We start from the raw sequence: 16,488 nt of genomic DNA on the forward strand, positions 1-16,488 counted from the left end.
CGTGGAGCAGCACTCCGGCACCCTGGGGTGCCCGAGCCCCTCAGGATGGGGCTCCAAGTGAATTCCAGCCTCAGCTGGGCTGGCAGGACCCCGGCAGGGAGCGGTGGCCCCCAAATCCCCAAAACCAGGAGCTGGGGAGGGAGGGAGGGGTGAAAACCCCCCAGAGCCGCCGGGTGCCTCAGCGGTGCCACACGGAGACGGGGACACAGAAGAGGCTCCAAATTTGGGAGGAAGGCTGGCAAGGAGAGGCTGCTGCTGGAGTGGCTTTAACTGGATTAGGTCCATCAGGCTCCGTGCCTTTGCTCCCGATTTCATGTTCAGCACTTGGGTTCAGCGCCGGCGTTTCACCATTTCCAGGCCTCCAACCAAATCCAGGCTGCCCTGCAGCCCAGCCTCGAGAGCAGGAGCGGCCAGACAACGCCCAGATGGATAAAATTAACAGTTCCTGACCTCAAAAGGGGTAAAAAAATGAGCTCTGCACCATTTCGGGGGGTTTGGGTGCTGCAGCACCTGCCCAGGGTGGTGGGGCAGGGTGGGACAGGCTGGAGCTCGGGGACACTGGGACACCCCAGGGCTGAGCACAGCAGGGCAGGGACGTGTCCATGTGGGCAACCTGCAGAAAGGACCTGCTGAGGGCAGGGAAAAACACCAAATCCTCTGCGCCTGGGGATTCGGGCTGGAGCTGGACCCAAAGCAGCCCCACGCTCCAGGAGGAGCCTGGAACCATCTCCAAAAACCACGGGAGAACATGGGATCACCGTCCCCTCCTGCCATAGGATCACCGTCCTCTCCTGCCATGGGATCACCTCACAGTAACAAACCACTCCATGCACAGAGGGCAGGGAAAAAATCCTCAAATCCTTTGGATTTTGTGTCTTTGTGGGCACCAGAGCAGGTGCAGGAGCTCAAATCCTCCAGCCAGACCAGCTCCACACCCCAGGAGGAGCCTGGAACCATCTCCAAAAACCTCAGGAGACCATGGGATCACCATCCTGTTCTACCATGGAATGACCCTACAATAACAAACCAGTCCATGCACAGAGGGGAGGAAAAAAAAACCCAAATCCTTTAGATTTTGTTGTCTTTGTGGGCACCAGAGCAGGTGCAGGAGCTCAAATCCTCCAGCCAGACCAGCTCCATGGAGACCATGGGATCCCCATCCCCTCCTGCCATGGATTCCCCTCACAGTAACAAACCAGTCCATGCACAGAGGGGAGGGAAAAAATCCCCAAATCCTTCAGATTTTGTGTCTTTGTGGGCACCAGAGCAGGTGCAGGAGCGGAAATCCTCCAGCCAAACCAGCTCCACACCCCAGGAGGAGCCTGGAACCATCTCCAAAAACCTCAGGAGACCATGGGATCCCCATCCCCTCCTGCCATGGATTCCCCTCACAGTAACAAATCAGTCCATGCACAGAGGGGAGGGAAAAAATCCCCAAATCCTTTAGATTTTGTGTCTTTGTGGGCACCAGAGCAGGTGCAGGAGCGGAAATCCTCCAGCCAGACCAGCTCCATGGAGACCATGGGATCACCATCCCCTCCTGCCATGGAATCACCTCACAGTACCCAGCCCCTCCATGCACAGAGGGGAGGGAAAAGGCAAAATCCTCTGGATTTTGTGCTCTGGGAAGCTGTGGAGCAGGTGCAGGAGCACAGAGCCAGCACCCAAACCCTCTGCCCACCTCTGGAGAGGGCACGGAAGGATGTGGGACCATGGCACCCTGCCCCTTCCTGCTGAGGGAGAGCTGCTCCTGATTCCAGCTGCGAGCTCGTTAGGGAGGCAATTAAAAGCTGGGCTGGCTGTTAATGACAGCAGGGTGAAGAATTCTCCAGGGCATGGGGGTCACGGGTCTCCTCATCCCCCTGAGCTCAATTCCAGTGGCTCCAGCTCCATCCCCAGCCCACCCCAAAGGGAGGAGGAGCAGCAGGAGGGAGCAGTGGCACCCCAAAACTCAGCTCCCCTTCCTGGGGCACTTCCCAAAGCAGCACCAGCCCCACCAGGAGGGATCCAGCCCTTTCCTCATTCCAAAAATTGCAGATTCCGCAGTGGGCGCCACCCACAAAATACAGGAAAACGGGCAAAGAGCAAGCGAGAATTACAAAGATCCTTGAAGCCTAAGAAGTGCAAATAGTCATTAAAAAAATTAAAGCCATTATAAAGGAGTGTTTTTTTGGGAAAGCAAGCCAGAGGAGCTCTGGAGCCACCAGGACGTGGAGCGGGAATTCCGGGGGTTTGCTGCGGGATGGAGGCAGCGCCAGGAAGGATTAAAATTGGGAATTGTTCATTTTCCAGCGTGCGGGACGGGGTCAGGCACGGGCCAAGGGCAGGTGCACACCGAGAACCCGCAGAGCCAAGCCTGGCCTCAGGGGCGCGGGGGCTCCCAGCCCAAATTCCCCCGGGAACGTCCCACCGGGATCCTGCAGCGCCCAGCCCCGCAGCTTTGGGGCTGCTTGGGGCTTCGGGGCAGTTTTGGGGTTTTGGACAGCCAGGAGCTGTGAGATTGGGGCAGTTTTGGGATTTTGGGGCAGTTTTAGGGTTTTGGGGCAGTTCTGGACAGCCAGGAGCTGTGAGATTGAGGCAGTTTTGGGGCAGTTTTAGGGTTTTGGGCAGCCAGAAACTGTGGGATTGGGGCAGTTTTGGGATTTTGGGGCAGTTTTAGGGTTTTGGGGCAGTTTTGGACAGCCAGGAGCTGTGAGACCGAGGCACTTTTGGGGCAGTTTTAGTGTTTTGGACAGCCAGAAACTGTGGGATTGGGGCAGTTTTGGGATTTTGGACAGCCAGAAACTGTGGGATTGGGGCAGTTTTTGGGGTTCTGGGGCAGTTTTGGGGTTTTGCGGCAATTTTGGGGTTTTGGGGCAGTTTTGGGGTTTTGGACAGCCAGGAGCCATGAGCTTGAGGCCGTTTTGGGATTTTGGGGCAGTTTTAGGTTTTGGACAGCCAGGAGCCATGAGATTGAGGCCGTTTTGGGGCAATTTTAGGTTTTGGACAGCCAGGAGCCATGAGATTGAGGCCATTTTGGGGCAATTTTAGGTTTTAGACAGCCAGGAGCCAAGAGATTCAGGGAGTTTTGGGATTTTGGGGCAGTTTTAGGTTTTGAACAGCCAGGAGCTGTGAGCTTGAAGCCATTTCAGGATTTTGGGGCAGTTTTAGGTTTTGGACAGCCAGGAGCTGTGAGCTTGAGGCCGTTTCAGGATTTTGGGGCAGTTTTAGGTTTTGGACAGCCAGGAGCTGTGAGCTTGAAGCCATTTCAGGATTTTGGGGAAGTTTTAGGTTTTGAACAGCCAGGAGCCATGAGCTTGAAGCCATTTCAGGATTTTGGGATGGCTGGGGACTGGGAGCCGCCCTGCGTGCCCCCCTGAGCGCAGGGTTGCCTCTGGACATGGTAAATGATAGGAATAAAAGGGGAATACACACGGTGAGAGGCAGATTGGGAAGTCCACGTACCCCGATGATAGCATTCAACTCCGTCATTGTCACCTGCTTGGCACGCTCAACAGCCTGGGCCACCTGCTGTTGGTGCTGTGGGGACACGGGGCCGGGGTCACCCACAGCCCCCCTGCTCTTGGGCCCTATTTTACCTGGGTTTCCCTGGTTTTTCCCCCTATTTCGTGTGCAGCTCCTCAGGGCAGCCCCTCGCAGCTTTTCTGGGCTCAGGGCAGCCCCCCAAGCTGAGCAGAACCCCAGCAGGGCCCAGCCCTGCCCATCCCAAGGGTTTTCCAGCACTGGGGCAGGATTTAAATCCCATTTCTCACATCCCCCTGCCCCCAACCAGGGACCCAGCACTGCCTGCGAGGGAGGGGAGAGCCCTGGGAGAAGCCCCAGAGCCTCCAAGAGGGTGGGGAGAAGTCCTTACCTCTTGTGACAGAAAAGGCATGATCTGGGCTAAAATGGTGTTGAGTCTTTTAGCAATTTCTGTCTGCAAAAAGGGAAGAAGGAAAAGCAGCAGTCAGCACCCGGCAGCCTCCCACGGCTGGCACGAGACTTCCCGGCAGCAGCACCGTGTCCCCTCCCTGTCCCTCCAAAAAATGCCCTCTCTGTCCCCCAAAAATCCCCTCCCTGTCCCCTCCCAAAATCCCCTTCCTGTCCCCGCAAATCCCCTTCCTGTTCCCCCAAATCCCCTCCCTGTCCCTCCAAAAAATCCCCTCTGTCCCCCCAAATCCCCTCCCTGTTCCCCCAAAAGTCCCCTCCCAAAATCCCCTTCCTGTCCCCCCAAATCCCCTTCCTGTTCCCCCAAATCCCCTCCCTGTCCCCCCAAATCCCCTTCCTGTCCCCTTCTCAAAATTCCCTCTCTGTCCCATCTCCCTGTCGTTTCCCCAAATCCCCTCTTGTCCTCCCAAAATCCCCTCCCTGTCCCCTCCCAAAATCCCCTCCATGTCCCCCCAAAAAATCCCCTTCCTGTCCCCGCCAAAATCTCCTCCCTGTCCCATCTCCCTGTCATTTCCCCAAATCCCCTTGTCCCTCCAAAATCCCCTCTTATCCCCCCGAAATCCCCTCCCTGTCCCCTTCCCAAAATCCACTCTCTGTCCCCCAAAAAAATTCCCTTCCTGTCCCTTCCCAAAATCCCCTCTGTCCCCCAAAAAAATTCCCTTCCCGTCCCTTCCCAAAATCCCCTCTGTCCCATCTCCCTTATCCTTTCCCAAAATCCCGTCTCTGTTTCCTCTCCCTGTCCCCTCCCAAACTCTCTGCACTGTCCCATCTCCTTGTCCTTTCCCAAAATCTCCTCTCCCTGTCCCTTCCCAAAATCCCATCACTGTTGCCTTTCCCTGTCCTTTCCCAAAATCTCCTCTCCCTGTCCTTTCCCAAAATCTCCTCTCTCTGTCCCCTCTCCATGTCCCTTCCCAAAATCTCCTCTCTGTCCCCTCTCCATGTCCCTTCCCAAAATCTCCTGCCCCCTCCCCCTGTCCCTTCCCAAAATCCCATCACTGTTGCCTCTGTCCTTTCCCAAAATCTCCTCTCCCTGTCCTTTCCCAAAATCTCCTCTCCCTGTCCTTTCCCAAAATCTCCTCTCCCTGTCCCCTCTCCATGTCCCTTCCCAAAATCTCAAGTCCCCTCTCCCTGTCCCTTCCCAAAATCCCATCACTGTTGCCTCTGTCCTTTCCCAAAATCTCCTCTCCCTGTCCCCTCCCAAAATCCCCTCACTGTTGCCTCTGTCCTTCCCCAAAATCCTCTCCCGAGATGTTCCTGGTGGGATGGCCCACAGCTCAGCTCCCCGGACACGTCCTGCAGCACCTCTGGGTTTAAACCCAGCCAGAGCAAAGGGGGCCTCGGAGGAGATCCCCAGAGATCCTCATTTGGAGGAGAAATCCCAAAGGACACGCAGCCCTTGCTGCTCCTGCTGCACAAACCACCCAGCAGCACCACAGGCAAGGAGACGCCGGGAAAATCCCGACCTGCCCCGGATCCTGGAGTCACCCCCGTGGAGAGAACCACCCCCCAGAGCCCAGAGCTGCTCCAAGGGCTCCCCACAGAACCCCCCGTGGGCTGCAGAGGCACAGGAACGCTCCTGGCCACCTTCTCCAGAAGCACTCCCGGTGATTGGGTTACACCTGATGCTTTTCTTAGCAATTCCAGAGGCAGGGAACGTGCTGGCACAGCGTGCCAAGGCAGGGAGGGCTGGAAGCCACCACAGCGTGCACTCGGCTACCCTGGGCACAGCCACCAAGCCACCGGGATCATCGGGTCCTGGGCGTGAGGATGCACAGATCCAGCAGGCACGCAGGGGAACCATGGAATCCTGGAATGGTTTGCTTGGAAGGGACTTCAAAGCTCGCCCAGCTCCCCTCCCTGCACCTTTCTAGGAGGCCAGGCTGCTCCAAGCTGCCTTTGGACATTCCAGGAACGGGGCAGGCACAGCCCCAGCCCCTTCCCAGTGTCCCAGGGGAAGCCACTCCTGTGTCCCACCACTGCAGGGACGCTCTGCCACGCTGCTCCCTGTCCCAGCAGGGGTTTTCGGCCCCCAACACCCCCACGGCACCCGGCTGGAAGCTCCAAGGGCCCAGCCCGGCCCAGCCCCCGTGGTGCCACCGCCCTGGCAGGGCACGGGAAAAGCTCCCTGCAGGCTCTCTGGCACTTGGATCACATTGTATTTACTGCAGCTCCATTAGGGATTTATTCCTCCAGCTCCAGCTGCTGGATGTACTGCTCCAGGAGCTCTGCCCAGCTCCCAGCTCCAGGAGCTCCAGGAGCTCTGCCCTGGCAATTCCCTGCTCCAGGAGCTCTGCCCAGGCAGCTTCCAGCTCCAGGAGCTCCAGGAACTCTGCCCTGCTCCCTGCTCCAGGAGCTCTGCCCTGGCAGTTCCCTGCTCCAGGAGCTCTGCCCAGGCAGCTTCCAGCTCCAGGAGCTCTGTCCTGCAGTTCCCTGCTCCAGGAGCTCCAGGAGCTCTGTCCCAGCAGCTTCCAGCTCCAGGAACTCTGCCCTGCTCCCTGCTCCAGGAGCTCCAGGAGCTCTGTCCTGGCAGTTCCCTGCTCCAGGAGCTCTGTCCTGGCAGTTCCCTGCTCCAGGAGCTCTGTCCTGGCAGTTCCCTGCTCCAGGAGCTCTGTCCTGGCAGTTCCCTGCTCCAGGAGCTCTGTCCTGGCAGTTCCCAGCTCCAGGAGCTCTGTCCTGCAGTTCCCTGCTCCAGGAGCTCCAGGAGCTCTGTCCCAGCAGCTTCCAGCTCCAGGAACTCTGCCCTGCTCCCAGCTCCAGGAGCTCTGTCCTGGCAGTTCCCTGCTCCAGGAACTCTGCCCTGCTCCCAGCTCCAGGAGCTCTGTCCTGGCAGTTCCCTGCTCCAGGAACTCTGCCCTGCTCCCAGCTCCAGGAGCTCTGTCCTGGCAGTTCCCTGCTCCAGGAACTCTGCCCTGCTCCCTGCTCCAGGAGCTCTGTCCTGGCAGTTCCCTGCTCCAGGAGCTCTGTCCTGGCAGTTCCCTGCTCCAGGACAAACCTGAGCCAGGTTTGAGGCAGAACAGCAGCAGCTTCCCTGGGCTGCATCCTGGAAAAACATCCAGCTGGGCCGATTCCATGGAGCAGGAAAGGGTTCTCCACGGACAGCCCTGACCTGACCAGCAGCACACGTGGTGCTCCCACCTTTAAATGCAGAAACTCCCAAGCCAGACGTGAAGCCAAACTCGCCGTCCCACACAGAAAGAGACTTCCCATGTGGGGATTCGGCGAGCACGGAGATATTGGATGTCCAAAATATTATGTTTACAACCATGAGGCTTCCTGCGAGCACGAGACTCAGTCTTCAAATATTTGCTCACTTTTCCCATTCCCTGGCACATTAAACTCCAGTTGTTCCCAGTAGAACTTTAACCAGGAGGGAAGGGGATTCTCTGGAACACCGGGAAGAGAGGAGGAATCCACGCCTGACACCTTCCCCCTCATCCACCCCCTTGCCAGAGCCCCACCTGGAGCTGCTCCTGCCAGGAAAGGCTCCATCCATCCATCCATCCATCCATCCATCCCTTCCAGCGTGGGTTGCCATGGCAATGCCAACTCCACATCAAACCCCCCGAGGGGACAACGGGCAGAGGCTCCAAACACCCGGGGAGCCAATCCCGGGATTCTCCTGCCTGGGAGAAAGGGCAAGGAGCGGGGAGGAGCTGCAATCCCAGCTCGTCCCCCCTCGCCCCGTGCCCCTGCCAGGAATCTGCCCTGCTCCCTGCCCAGAGCCCGGCGTGGGGTTTCAGAGAGAGCATCTGCAGAGGTGATAAATCAGCACAGGCAGCGCCCGGCCCCGGCTCAGCCTCCTGGCACCTGCTCCCGGAGCAGCCAGAGCCACCGGCAGCATCCCGAGCACTCGGGGACACGGGAGCTGCCGCTGGCACTGCCAGGAGAGGCGGCAGCTCGGGGTGAAAGAGCTGCGGCTGGCATCCCTACACCTGGATGGGGCAGAGGGAACTTAAAAATATCCCCAGGGGAGAGGCAGAGCAGCCCTACAACTGACCCCAGGAGCTGGGAGCGCGGAGACACCCCACATGGGGCTCTGGGGATGCTCCTGGTGCCAAATTGTGCCAGCTTTGGATGCCCAGGAGGCAAAGGGGAGCTGCAGGGATGTGCCAGCCGGGGTGACACCCCCAGATGGGTGCCAGCGTCCCCCCCGGGCACAGGACAGGGCACGGATCCCTCCTGGGCTCCCCGTTCCTGCGGGGAGCAGTCGCACAGGCCTTGTTCAGCATCCGAAAAAACCCTGCAGGGACACCCCAAAAAAACCACCAAACCTGCAGAGAAAAATCCCAGAACACCCTGCACAGGAACAACCCAAAAAATATCCCAAACCTGCAGAGAACAACCCCAAAAATACCCCAAACCTGCAGAGAACAATCCCAAAAATACCCCAAACCTGCAGAGAACAACCCCAAAAATACCCCAAACCTGCAGAGAACACACCAAAACAGCCTGCACAGGAACAATCCAAAAAATATCCCAAACCTGCAGAGAACAACCCCAAAAATACCCCAAACCTGTCGAAAACACACCAAAACACCCTGCACAGGAACAACCCCAAAAATACCCCAAACCTGCAGAGAACAACCCCAAAAATACCCCAAACCTGCAGAGAACAACCCCAAAAAAACTACCAAACCTGCAGAGAACAACCCCAAAAATACCCCAAACCTGCAGAGAACACACCAAAACACCCTGCACAGGAACAACCCCAAAAATATCCCAAACCTGCAGAGAACAACCCCAAAAAAACCCCAAACCTGCAGAGAACAACCCCAAAAATACCCCAAACCTGCAGAGAACAACCCCAAAACAGCCTGCACACAACCAACCCAAAACACCCTGCACAGGAACAACCCCAAAACAAGCAACAACCCCAAAACATCCTGCACAGGATCAACCCCAAAACACGCTGCACACAACCAATCCCAAAACAAAGAACAACCCCAAAACACCCTGCACACAACAACCCCCAAAACACCCTGCACAGGCACAATCCCAAAAAAAACCCCAAACCTGCAGAGAACAGCCCCAAAAACACCCCAAACCTGCACACAACAACCCCAAAACAGCCTGCACACATCACACACCCCTCAATCTGTCCCCCAGATGGAAAACATTCTCCATGGGGAAGGGAACCCCAGCAGACCCCGGGACAGATTTTGGGGCACACCAGCCCCAGGCCCAGCCTGCCCTCGCTGCTGGGTGCACGCAGCAGGGTGCAGGATGGGGAGAAGGGGCTGAACGCTGCAAAACACCCCAAAACCATCCTCACTTCTATCCAGAGGGGACACCAGGATTACCCAAGGCCCCGCACAGGCACCCCGGTGACCCCAGAGCGCCGTCCAAACTCTCCTGCAGCTCCGGCAGCCTCGGGAACGAGACCATTCCACGGGAAAGAACGAATTCATCCACAAACCCTGAGGTGGGGCTGCAGGACCACGGCACCAGCAGCACCCCAAGCCCACGGCGGCAGCACCCCAAGCCCACGGCAGCAGCACCCCAAGCCCACGGCCCAGCTCCCGGGGTGATTTCCCAAAAGCTCTGCACCCCACAGCCCCCTCCAGACCCCCCCAAACCCTCGTCCCCCCGGGCAGGAGCAGCAGTAAATCACACCAGGCGTGAAGCACCAGCAGCATTTGTTGAAACCAGGATATTGTCTCTTTAAGCACATGAAAATCAGGCCCTTGAGCAGTGTGGTTCTCACTCGGGCGCACAATTATGGGTACTTTCAGCTGTCTACCACTATTTCAAGTGCTCTCTCCAAGCGGGCTGTCAATGGCATGTTGAAAGCTATTTGTGGCTGCTATCGTTATTAGCAAAGTGGAGAGCCCGGCTGATGAGAATTAAATTCAGGGCGGGGGTGTGGAGGGGCAGGACACAACCCCTCATTAGGGAATTACCACCAGCAATGGGGTAAAGCTTGCCGAGACCCCCAAAACTGAGCCCAGGAGCCCCCAAAATTCAGCCAAGGGCCCCCAAAAACCCCAGGAAGAGAGGATTCCCTTCTGCTTCGGGAGTGCTGAGAGCACAGCTCACAAATTACTCGGCTTCTGAAGTATTTAGCAAATTATTACCTGGCACTCCTTGCTAACGAGCACGACAGAAAGGATATTGTGTTGCTGGAATATTCTAGAATCGCGCACACAAAAAGCTGCCTCTCTTCCCTGGAAGTGTTGGGGGGGTTTAGGTTTGTTCCAAGCGTCAGGCAGGAAAACAAGAAGTGCTCAGGCACAAGAAGAAATCAAAGGCGCACGGAGGTTCTGTCCTCCGAGGTGTCCCGTTTCCCCACGCAAAAATGAGTTTTCCTTTTGGAATGGTTATTGCCCTCGGCGATTATCCACGGAGATCTGCACAGAAACAATGCGCGGCCCGCAGGGGAAGGGAAGTTTCTTTTGGAAAAATCAATTAACCCGAGGAAAAAAATAGAAAAGGAAAAGAAAAAAAAAAAAGTTTTGTCGGGGTTTCAAAAGAAAACTCCTGATTGGAGTCGGGTTTAGGAAAGCTGAGCCCCGGGAAGGAGTCGAGTTCAGCAGGAAGACTGATGTAAGGAGCAATTCACTGCAACCGACTGGGGAATCACTTCCTAAATATTTCCTTGCATATGGAGTTGTTTATGAAACTCCATTTTTTTTCCTAACTAGAAACAAAACCAGAAGAAAAGGGGGGGGGGGAAAGGCAAAAAAAAAACCAACCCAAAAAAACGCAAACCCCAACCCCACACGCAGCCACATATGCACACACTTAATATTCAGCGTGGAAGAGATAATCTGTTATATAAGCCCACAGACAGACAATCCCCTTTTGCTTAAAGATGAAGTATCCATCAATGTTTGTCTGGAGCAGATGTAATCACAAGCAGTCAAGTCTGGAGGGCAGGACACCGCATGAATAATTCAGGCACTTCAGTCTACTTGATTGTGTGCAGATAAACACAAGTCAACCGCTAAACAGGTCAGCTGATAAACTTGTTTGTTCAGGAGCAGCCACCCTCGGCCAGATGCCGCCAGGACCACGCCGCAATTAGCGGGATGCCCCAAAAAACGGGGGGACCCTGGCCGCTCGCCCCGGTTTCTCCTGCGAGCTTGGTTTGCTGCCGGTGAAAGGAGAAGGAGGTCCCGGCTCCCCGCAGGTCTGCCGGCGGCGGGCACGCAGCAGATGGCAGCGGGAAGCGGCCGGGCGGGCACGGGATGCGGGCACCGGGGACAAACCGGGAGTTCTGAGGAACCTCGGACACCCCCGAGGCTCCACCCGCAGCTCCCAAACCTGGGGATGAACCCACGGAACGGGGAAACGCTTGGGAACGGCTTGGGAAGGGCATCTCCAGCGAGGTCAGCATCCTGGGGCATCTCCCAGCGAGGAACCAACAGGGGAACCAACATTTCCCATCTTGGGGCATCTCCCAGTGAGGAACCAACAGGGGAACCAACATCTCCCATCCTGGGGCATCTCCCAGTGAGGAACCAACAGGGGAACGAACATTTCCCATCCTGGGGCGTCATTCCAGCATCTCCCAGCGAGGAACCAACAGGGGAACCAACATTTCCCATCCTGGGGCATCTCCCAGCGAGGAACCAACAGGGGAACCAACATCTCCCATCCTGGGGCATCATTCCAGCATCTCCCAGTGAAGAACCAACAGGGGAACCAACATCTCCCACCGAGGTCAGCATCCTGGGGCATCTCCCAGCGAAGAACCAACAGGGGAACCAACATCTCCCATCCTGAGCCTCATTCCAGATCTCCCAAGGAGGGAACCAACAGGGGAACCAACATCTCCAACCAAGGTCAGCATCCTGGGGCATCATTCCAGCACCTCCCAGAGAGGAACCAACAGGGAAACCAACATTTCCCATCCTGGGGCGTCATTCCAGCATCTCCCAGAGAGGGAACCAACAGGAGAACCAACATCTCCCACCGAGGTCAGCATCCTGGGGCATCATCCCAGCATCTCCCAGCGAGGAACCAACAGGGGAACCAACATCTCGCATCCTGAGCCTCATTCCAGCATCTCCCAGCAAAGAACCAACAGGGAAACCAACATCTCCCACCGAGGTCAGCATCCTGGGGCATCATCCCCACATCTCCTAGAGAGGGAACCAACATTTCCCATTGAGGGAACCAGCCCAGCATCCTGGAGCTTCATTCCAGCACCTCCCAGAGAGGGAACCACAGGGCAACCAACACCTTCCAGCCCATTCCAGCATCTCCCATCAACGGAACCAAGCAGGGAACCGACATCTCCCAACCTGGGGCATCACTCCAGCATCTCCCAGCAAGGAACCAACAGGGGAACCAACATTTCCCATCCTGGGGCATCACTCCAGCATCTCCCATCGAGGGAACCAATCCAGGATCTCCCAGTGAGGGAACCAATGCAGCCTTTCCCATCGAGGGAACCAACATCTCCCATCCTGGGGCATCATTCCAGCATCTCCCATCGAGGGAACCAATCCAGCATCTCAGGCCATCATTCCAACCTCTCCCAGCAAGGGAACCAACCCAGCATCTCCCATTGAGGAACCAACATCTCCCATCCTGGGGCATCATTCCAGCCTTTCCCATTGAGGGAACCAACATCTCCCATCCTGGGGAATCATTCCAGCATCTCCCAGCAAGGGAACTGATCCAGCATCTCCCATCATCAGAACCAACCAGGGAACCATCTCCCATCCTGGGGAATCATTCCAGCCTCTCCCATCATCAGAACCAACCAGGGAACCATCTCCCATCCTGGGGAATCATTCCAGCCTCTCCCATCATCAGAACCAACCAGGGAACCATCTCCCATCCTGGGGCACCATTCCAGCCTCTCCCATCATCAGAACCAACCAGGGAACCATCTCCCATCCTGGGGCACCATTCCAGCCTCTCCCATCATCAGAACCAACCAGGGAACCATCTCCCATCCTGGGGCACCATTCCAGCCTCCCCCAGCACGCAGCACCCAGGCAGGAAGAGGGTGGACAGAGGACACCTTGTGCCCCAGGAGCCCGGGCTGGGGTCCCCCCGGAGTCCCCCCGGTGCCACCGAGGGCTCCGCGTCCCTCTGGCCACACCAAACCCGTCCCCTCCTGGCAGGAGGCCGGGCCCAGGGCACCAGCCCGAATTTGGGGTGCTCCCAGCACAAAGCCAGCAGCCCCGGCCCCCGAGCGGGAAGCGGGGCCCGTCTGCGTGGAAGGAGATATTTATACAAAACTGAAGACTAAGCAGGAATTATTTTGGCTGCCCCGTGACTACGGCGCGGCGAGGGGAGGAAGAGAGAGGCGCTTTCAGAGACGCTGCTTTGCATCTCATCAGCGCCCTGGAGCCCAGGAGGAGGAGGAGGAGGAGGAGGAGGAGGAGGAGGAGGAGGAGGAGGAGGGCGATGCAGCTATTAAGCCCAACCACTCCGGAGTTGAATGGGGCTGATTTGCGAGCGGCAAAGTTGATGTCAACTTCTATCTGCCCTAAGTTCTTAATTAGAACTCCTTCTAAAACCAGTAAGCAGCAGCAGCACAAATAATCAGGTCTAATCTCAATAATAACTTTATTCCTTTAAGTTTTACCATCATGTGCGCAGCCTTTAGGCTCTTTAGCGATAATCTTATCAAGGTAGCACACCACATTCTGCTGGGGCCTTCTCTTATTTTTTCCTTCAGGCAAGTTACACATTAGAGAAGACTGGAAGGGAGTGGAGGGGGGGAAAACAAAAAAACAACAACAAAAAAAAAAAACACCAACAAAACCCCAACCAGCCCCAAACATTGCTTCACTTCCCAGATGCAAAGAGAACTCCGTGCCATTGAGCAACACACGGTGAGCTCTGGAGATAATTCCCAGCTCGGTCTCACGCTCGGGAGCAGGGGATGACCTTACAAACAGCCCTGCTGTACCCACAGCACAGCAGAGGCCGGCGCAGCCCCCCTCGCTGTTTTCCAAGCCTTGGGAACGCGATATTCCAGGTACTGACCTCCCAGGCGCGGGGGAGGCGAGGCTCTTCTCACCTCTCCGCATAAACGCCCTGCCTTAAAACCCAAATTTCCGCGTGAATATCGACAGGATAACCCCACGGAGCGCCATCAACCCGCGGCTGCCGATTTCACAGCCGGGCCACGGGATCCCACCTGGAGCCACATCCCTGCCTCCAGCACTTATTCCCTATTTAGCGCAATCAGGGCCGATTTTACCTCAGGTGGAGGAAAAGGGCAACAGGAGATCAATCAATCACAACTTCCCCCCCTCGGAATTACTCACCTGTTTGTGCATTTCAATATTCAAACCGTACGACATTTCGTAGTACTGGGGAAGGAGAGCAAGAAAAAAAAAATAGAAATAAATAAATTCAATTAAACGCGAGAGCCAAGGAGAATTTGAATTCAATTCACAGAAGGCATTTGCATAAGGTCATTACCAAAAAGCATCCTGGGCAAAACTGGGCTTAAAGCACGGGTAGCCAAGGAAATTACACCTTATAATAAGCAGATGTTTATGGGTTTAACTGGCAGGCACTTAACGAGGGGACACTCCTTTTGACTCCTGTTTTCTCCTCCTAAGCTACTTAGAAAAACAAAGAGGCGCAGAGCCGGGTGACAGGCGTCTGCTCAGCCCTGGCAGAACAGGTACAGCCCGGAGTCTGGCCAAAAATCCAGCTTCTCACCGGGGGGGGCGGATTCGTTCCCCCCGGCACCGGGGGAGCTGCCGGCAGCCCGGGGAGCGGCGGGGAAAGGGGCTGCCGGTGCTGCCAAGCCCAGCCGGGGCCCCGCCGTGCTGATTTAGCTTCAAACCCAGCGTTTGGAGGCAACAAAAGTGCCCGTTTCCCTCGGGAAGGATGAGCGGGAGGCGGGGGAGGAGCTGGGATGGCTCCCGGGTGGCCCCGGGGGAAGCAACGGGGGGACCCCCGGCAGCACCGGGGATGCCCCCCGAGCTCGGGGTCGCCGCTCCAGACCCCCCCCCAGGGTACAGGACCGCGGCAAAGGGGTTAACAGGAAACTTGGGATCGCGCTCGCAGCAGCCGGGCACCGCCGCCCCCCAGCCCCGGGGGTCCCCGGGCAGGCGGTGCCGGTACCGGGGGGATGGAGGAGGGGGGCGTCCCCCGGTCCCCCCCGTTCGCCGGCTCGCAGCTAATGACATTCGCAGGCTGATCCGAAATCTGATTAAAGTCTCTCACCATAACGTAATGGCGCTGCATTTCGGTCTTCTCGTTCGCCAGCTTGTCATACTCCACTTTGAGGCTGGGGAGGGGGGGGAGAGCGCACGGTGAGACCCCGCGGAACCGGGGCGGAACCGGGGCGGGACCGGGGCGGGGGGCTCGGGGCGGGGGTCGCCCCGGGGCTCACCTGTGGTACTGGGCCTGCAGGAACTGGAACTCGTCCTTGATCCGGTCGCAGGACTCGGCCACGGTGAATTTGAAGCCCGGTTGGCCCGGCTGGTGCGGAGCCTGCGGGAAGCGGCCGCGGGGGTTACCGGGGCGGGGGAGGACGGAGGGAGGGGAGCGGCCCGGGGGGACCGGGACTCACCGGGTGCCGGCCCTGGGGGTACATGGCCGGGTTGGGGCGCGGTCACGGGGAGCTCAGCCGCGCCGAGCCTCGCTACGGCGATCGCGACGTGCGGAGCTGCCGCTGCTGCCCGCCGGGCTCGGAGCGCTCCCGGAGAGGCCGAGAACTGAACAAAGGGACGGGAGAGAGGAAAGTCCGTGCGGGGGGCGGAGGAGAGGAGAGAGGGAGGGCGGAGGGGGTGTGGGGGGGGGGAGCGGGCCCGGCCGGTTTCCCCCCGCACATTCCCCACCGCACACACGCACACACACACAGACACGCACACACACCCCGGGCCCCGCAGCACCGGGGAGGCGCCCGCGGAACCGAGCCCGGTGCCGCCACCCCCCCCTCCGCCGAGCTCCGCGGGCCTCCGCTTCCTCACCCCCCCCCGTCCTTCCGGCAGTCGCTGGCGGAAAAAAAAAATAAAAAAAAAGGAGAAAAATCAAAAAAAGGAGAAAAATCAAACCAACCCCCCCGCAAGAAAAAAAAAAAAATATTAAGGGAAAAAAAAAATAGATCAAAAAGCCACAGCGACAACAAGAAGAACGCGGCGGCGGCAGGAGGAGCTCCCGCGGTATTCCTGCGGCCGGGAGAAGGGGAAGCAAAGCCAGGAACTAACGCCGGAGCACGACGGCCATGGAGGAGAGGAGGAGGGGGAGGAAGGCCGTACACACATCCGACTTCCCGGGCGCCGCGGACATGCGAGGAGACGAGCGGGCTTCCCCCCCCCCGCCCCCGGGGGGCGGCCGGTTCAGCGGCGTGCGGCCGGGCGGGCCGGGAGCGCGGGAGCCATCGCGGAGCGGGCGCGGAGCGGGGCAGCGGCGCCCGAGCACGCGGTGCCGCCACAGCGCCCGGGCGGAGCGGGGCGGCGGGCGGGGGACAAAACCCGGGCGGCCCCGCCGCCCGCAGCCAATGGCAGCGCGCCGCGCCCACGTGGGGACGCGGCCGGCGGGCGCTGATTGGGCGGCGCCGGAGCAACGTCACAATGGGCAGCTTGTGTCTGAGCGAGGGGCGGCGGAGGGCCACGCCCACCGCGGGCCACGCCCACC

General features: G+C 58.1%; 1 protein-coding gene across 11 annotated transcripts in view; it reads right to left on the reverse strand.

Moving 5' to 3' along the window:
• Window positions 1-16,275, reverse strand: part of TLE3 (TLE family member 3, transcriptional corepressor) — a 37,908-nt gene extending 21,633 nt beyond the window's left edge. For 4 of the 11 annotated variants that reach the window (XM_085589066.1, XM_085589065.1, XM_077785971.2 and 1 more), the window contains exons 1-7: window positions 16,059-16,271; window positions 15,422-15,566; window positions 15,242-15,342; window positions 15,073-15,136; window positions 14,160-14,204; window positions 3,854-3,916; window positions 3,445-3,519 (exon numbers count right to left, since the gene is read on the reverse strand). In XM_085589066.1, the coding sequence (XP_085445192.1) occupies window positions 3,445-3,519; window positions 3,854-3,916; window positions 14,160-14,204; window positions 15,073-15,136; window positions 15,242-15,342; window positions 15,422-15,445 (372 nt within the window). In that variant the 5' untranslated portion in view covers window positions 15,446-15,566; window positions 16,059-16,271. Of the gene's footprint in view, window positions 1-3,414; window positions 3,520-3,853; window positions 3,917-14,159; window positions 14,205-15,072; window positions 15,137-15,241; window positions 15,343-15,421; window positions 15,567-16,058 lie in introns of all 11 variants that reach the window. The other 7 variants (XR_014957727.1, XM_077785963.2, XM_077785969.2 and 4 more) reach the window with 5 other exon arrangements.
• Between the last annotated feature and the right edge of the window lie 213 nt (window positions 16,276-16,488).

The sequence above is a fragment of the Lonchura striata genome, chromosome 10 (genome assembly GCF_050655825.1).
Source record: "Lonchura striata isolate lonStrDom1 chromosome 10, ASM5065582v1, whole genome shotgun sequence".
Classification (NCBI taxonomy): Eukaryota; Metazoa; Chordata; class Aves; order Passeriformes; family Estrildidae; genus Lonchura; species Lonchura striata.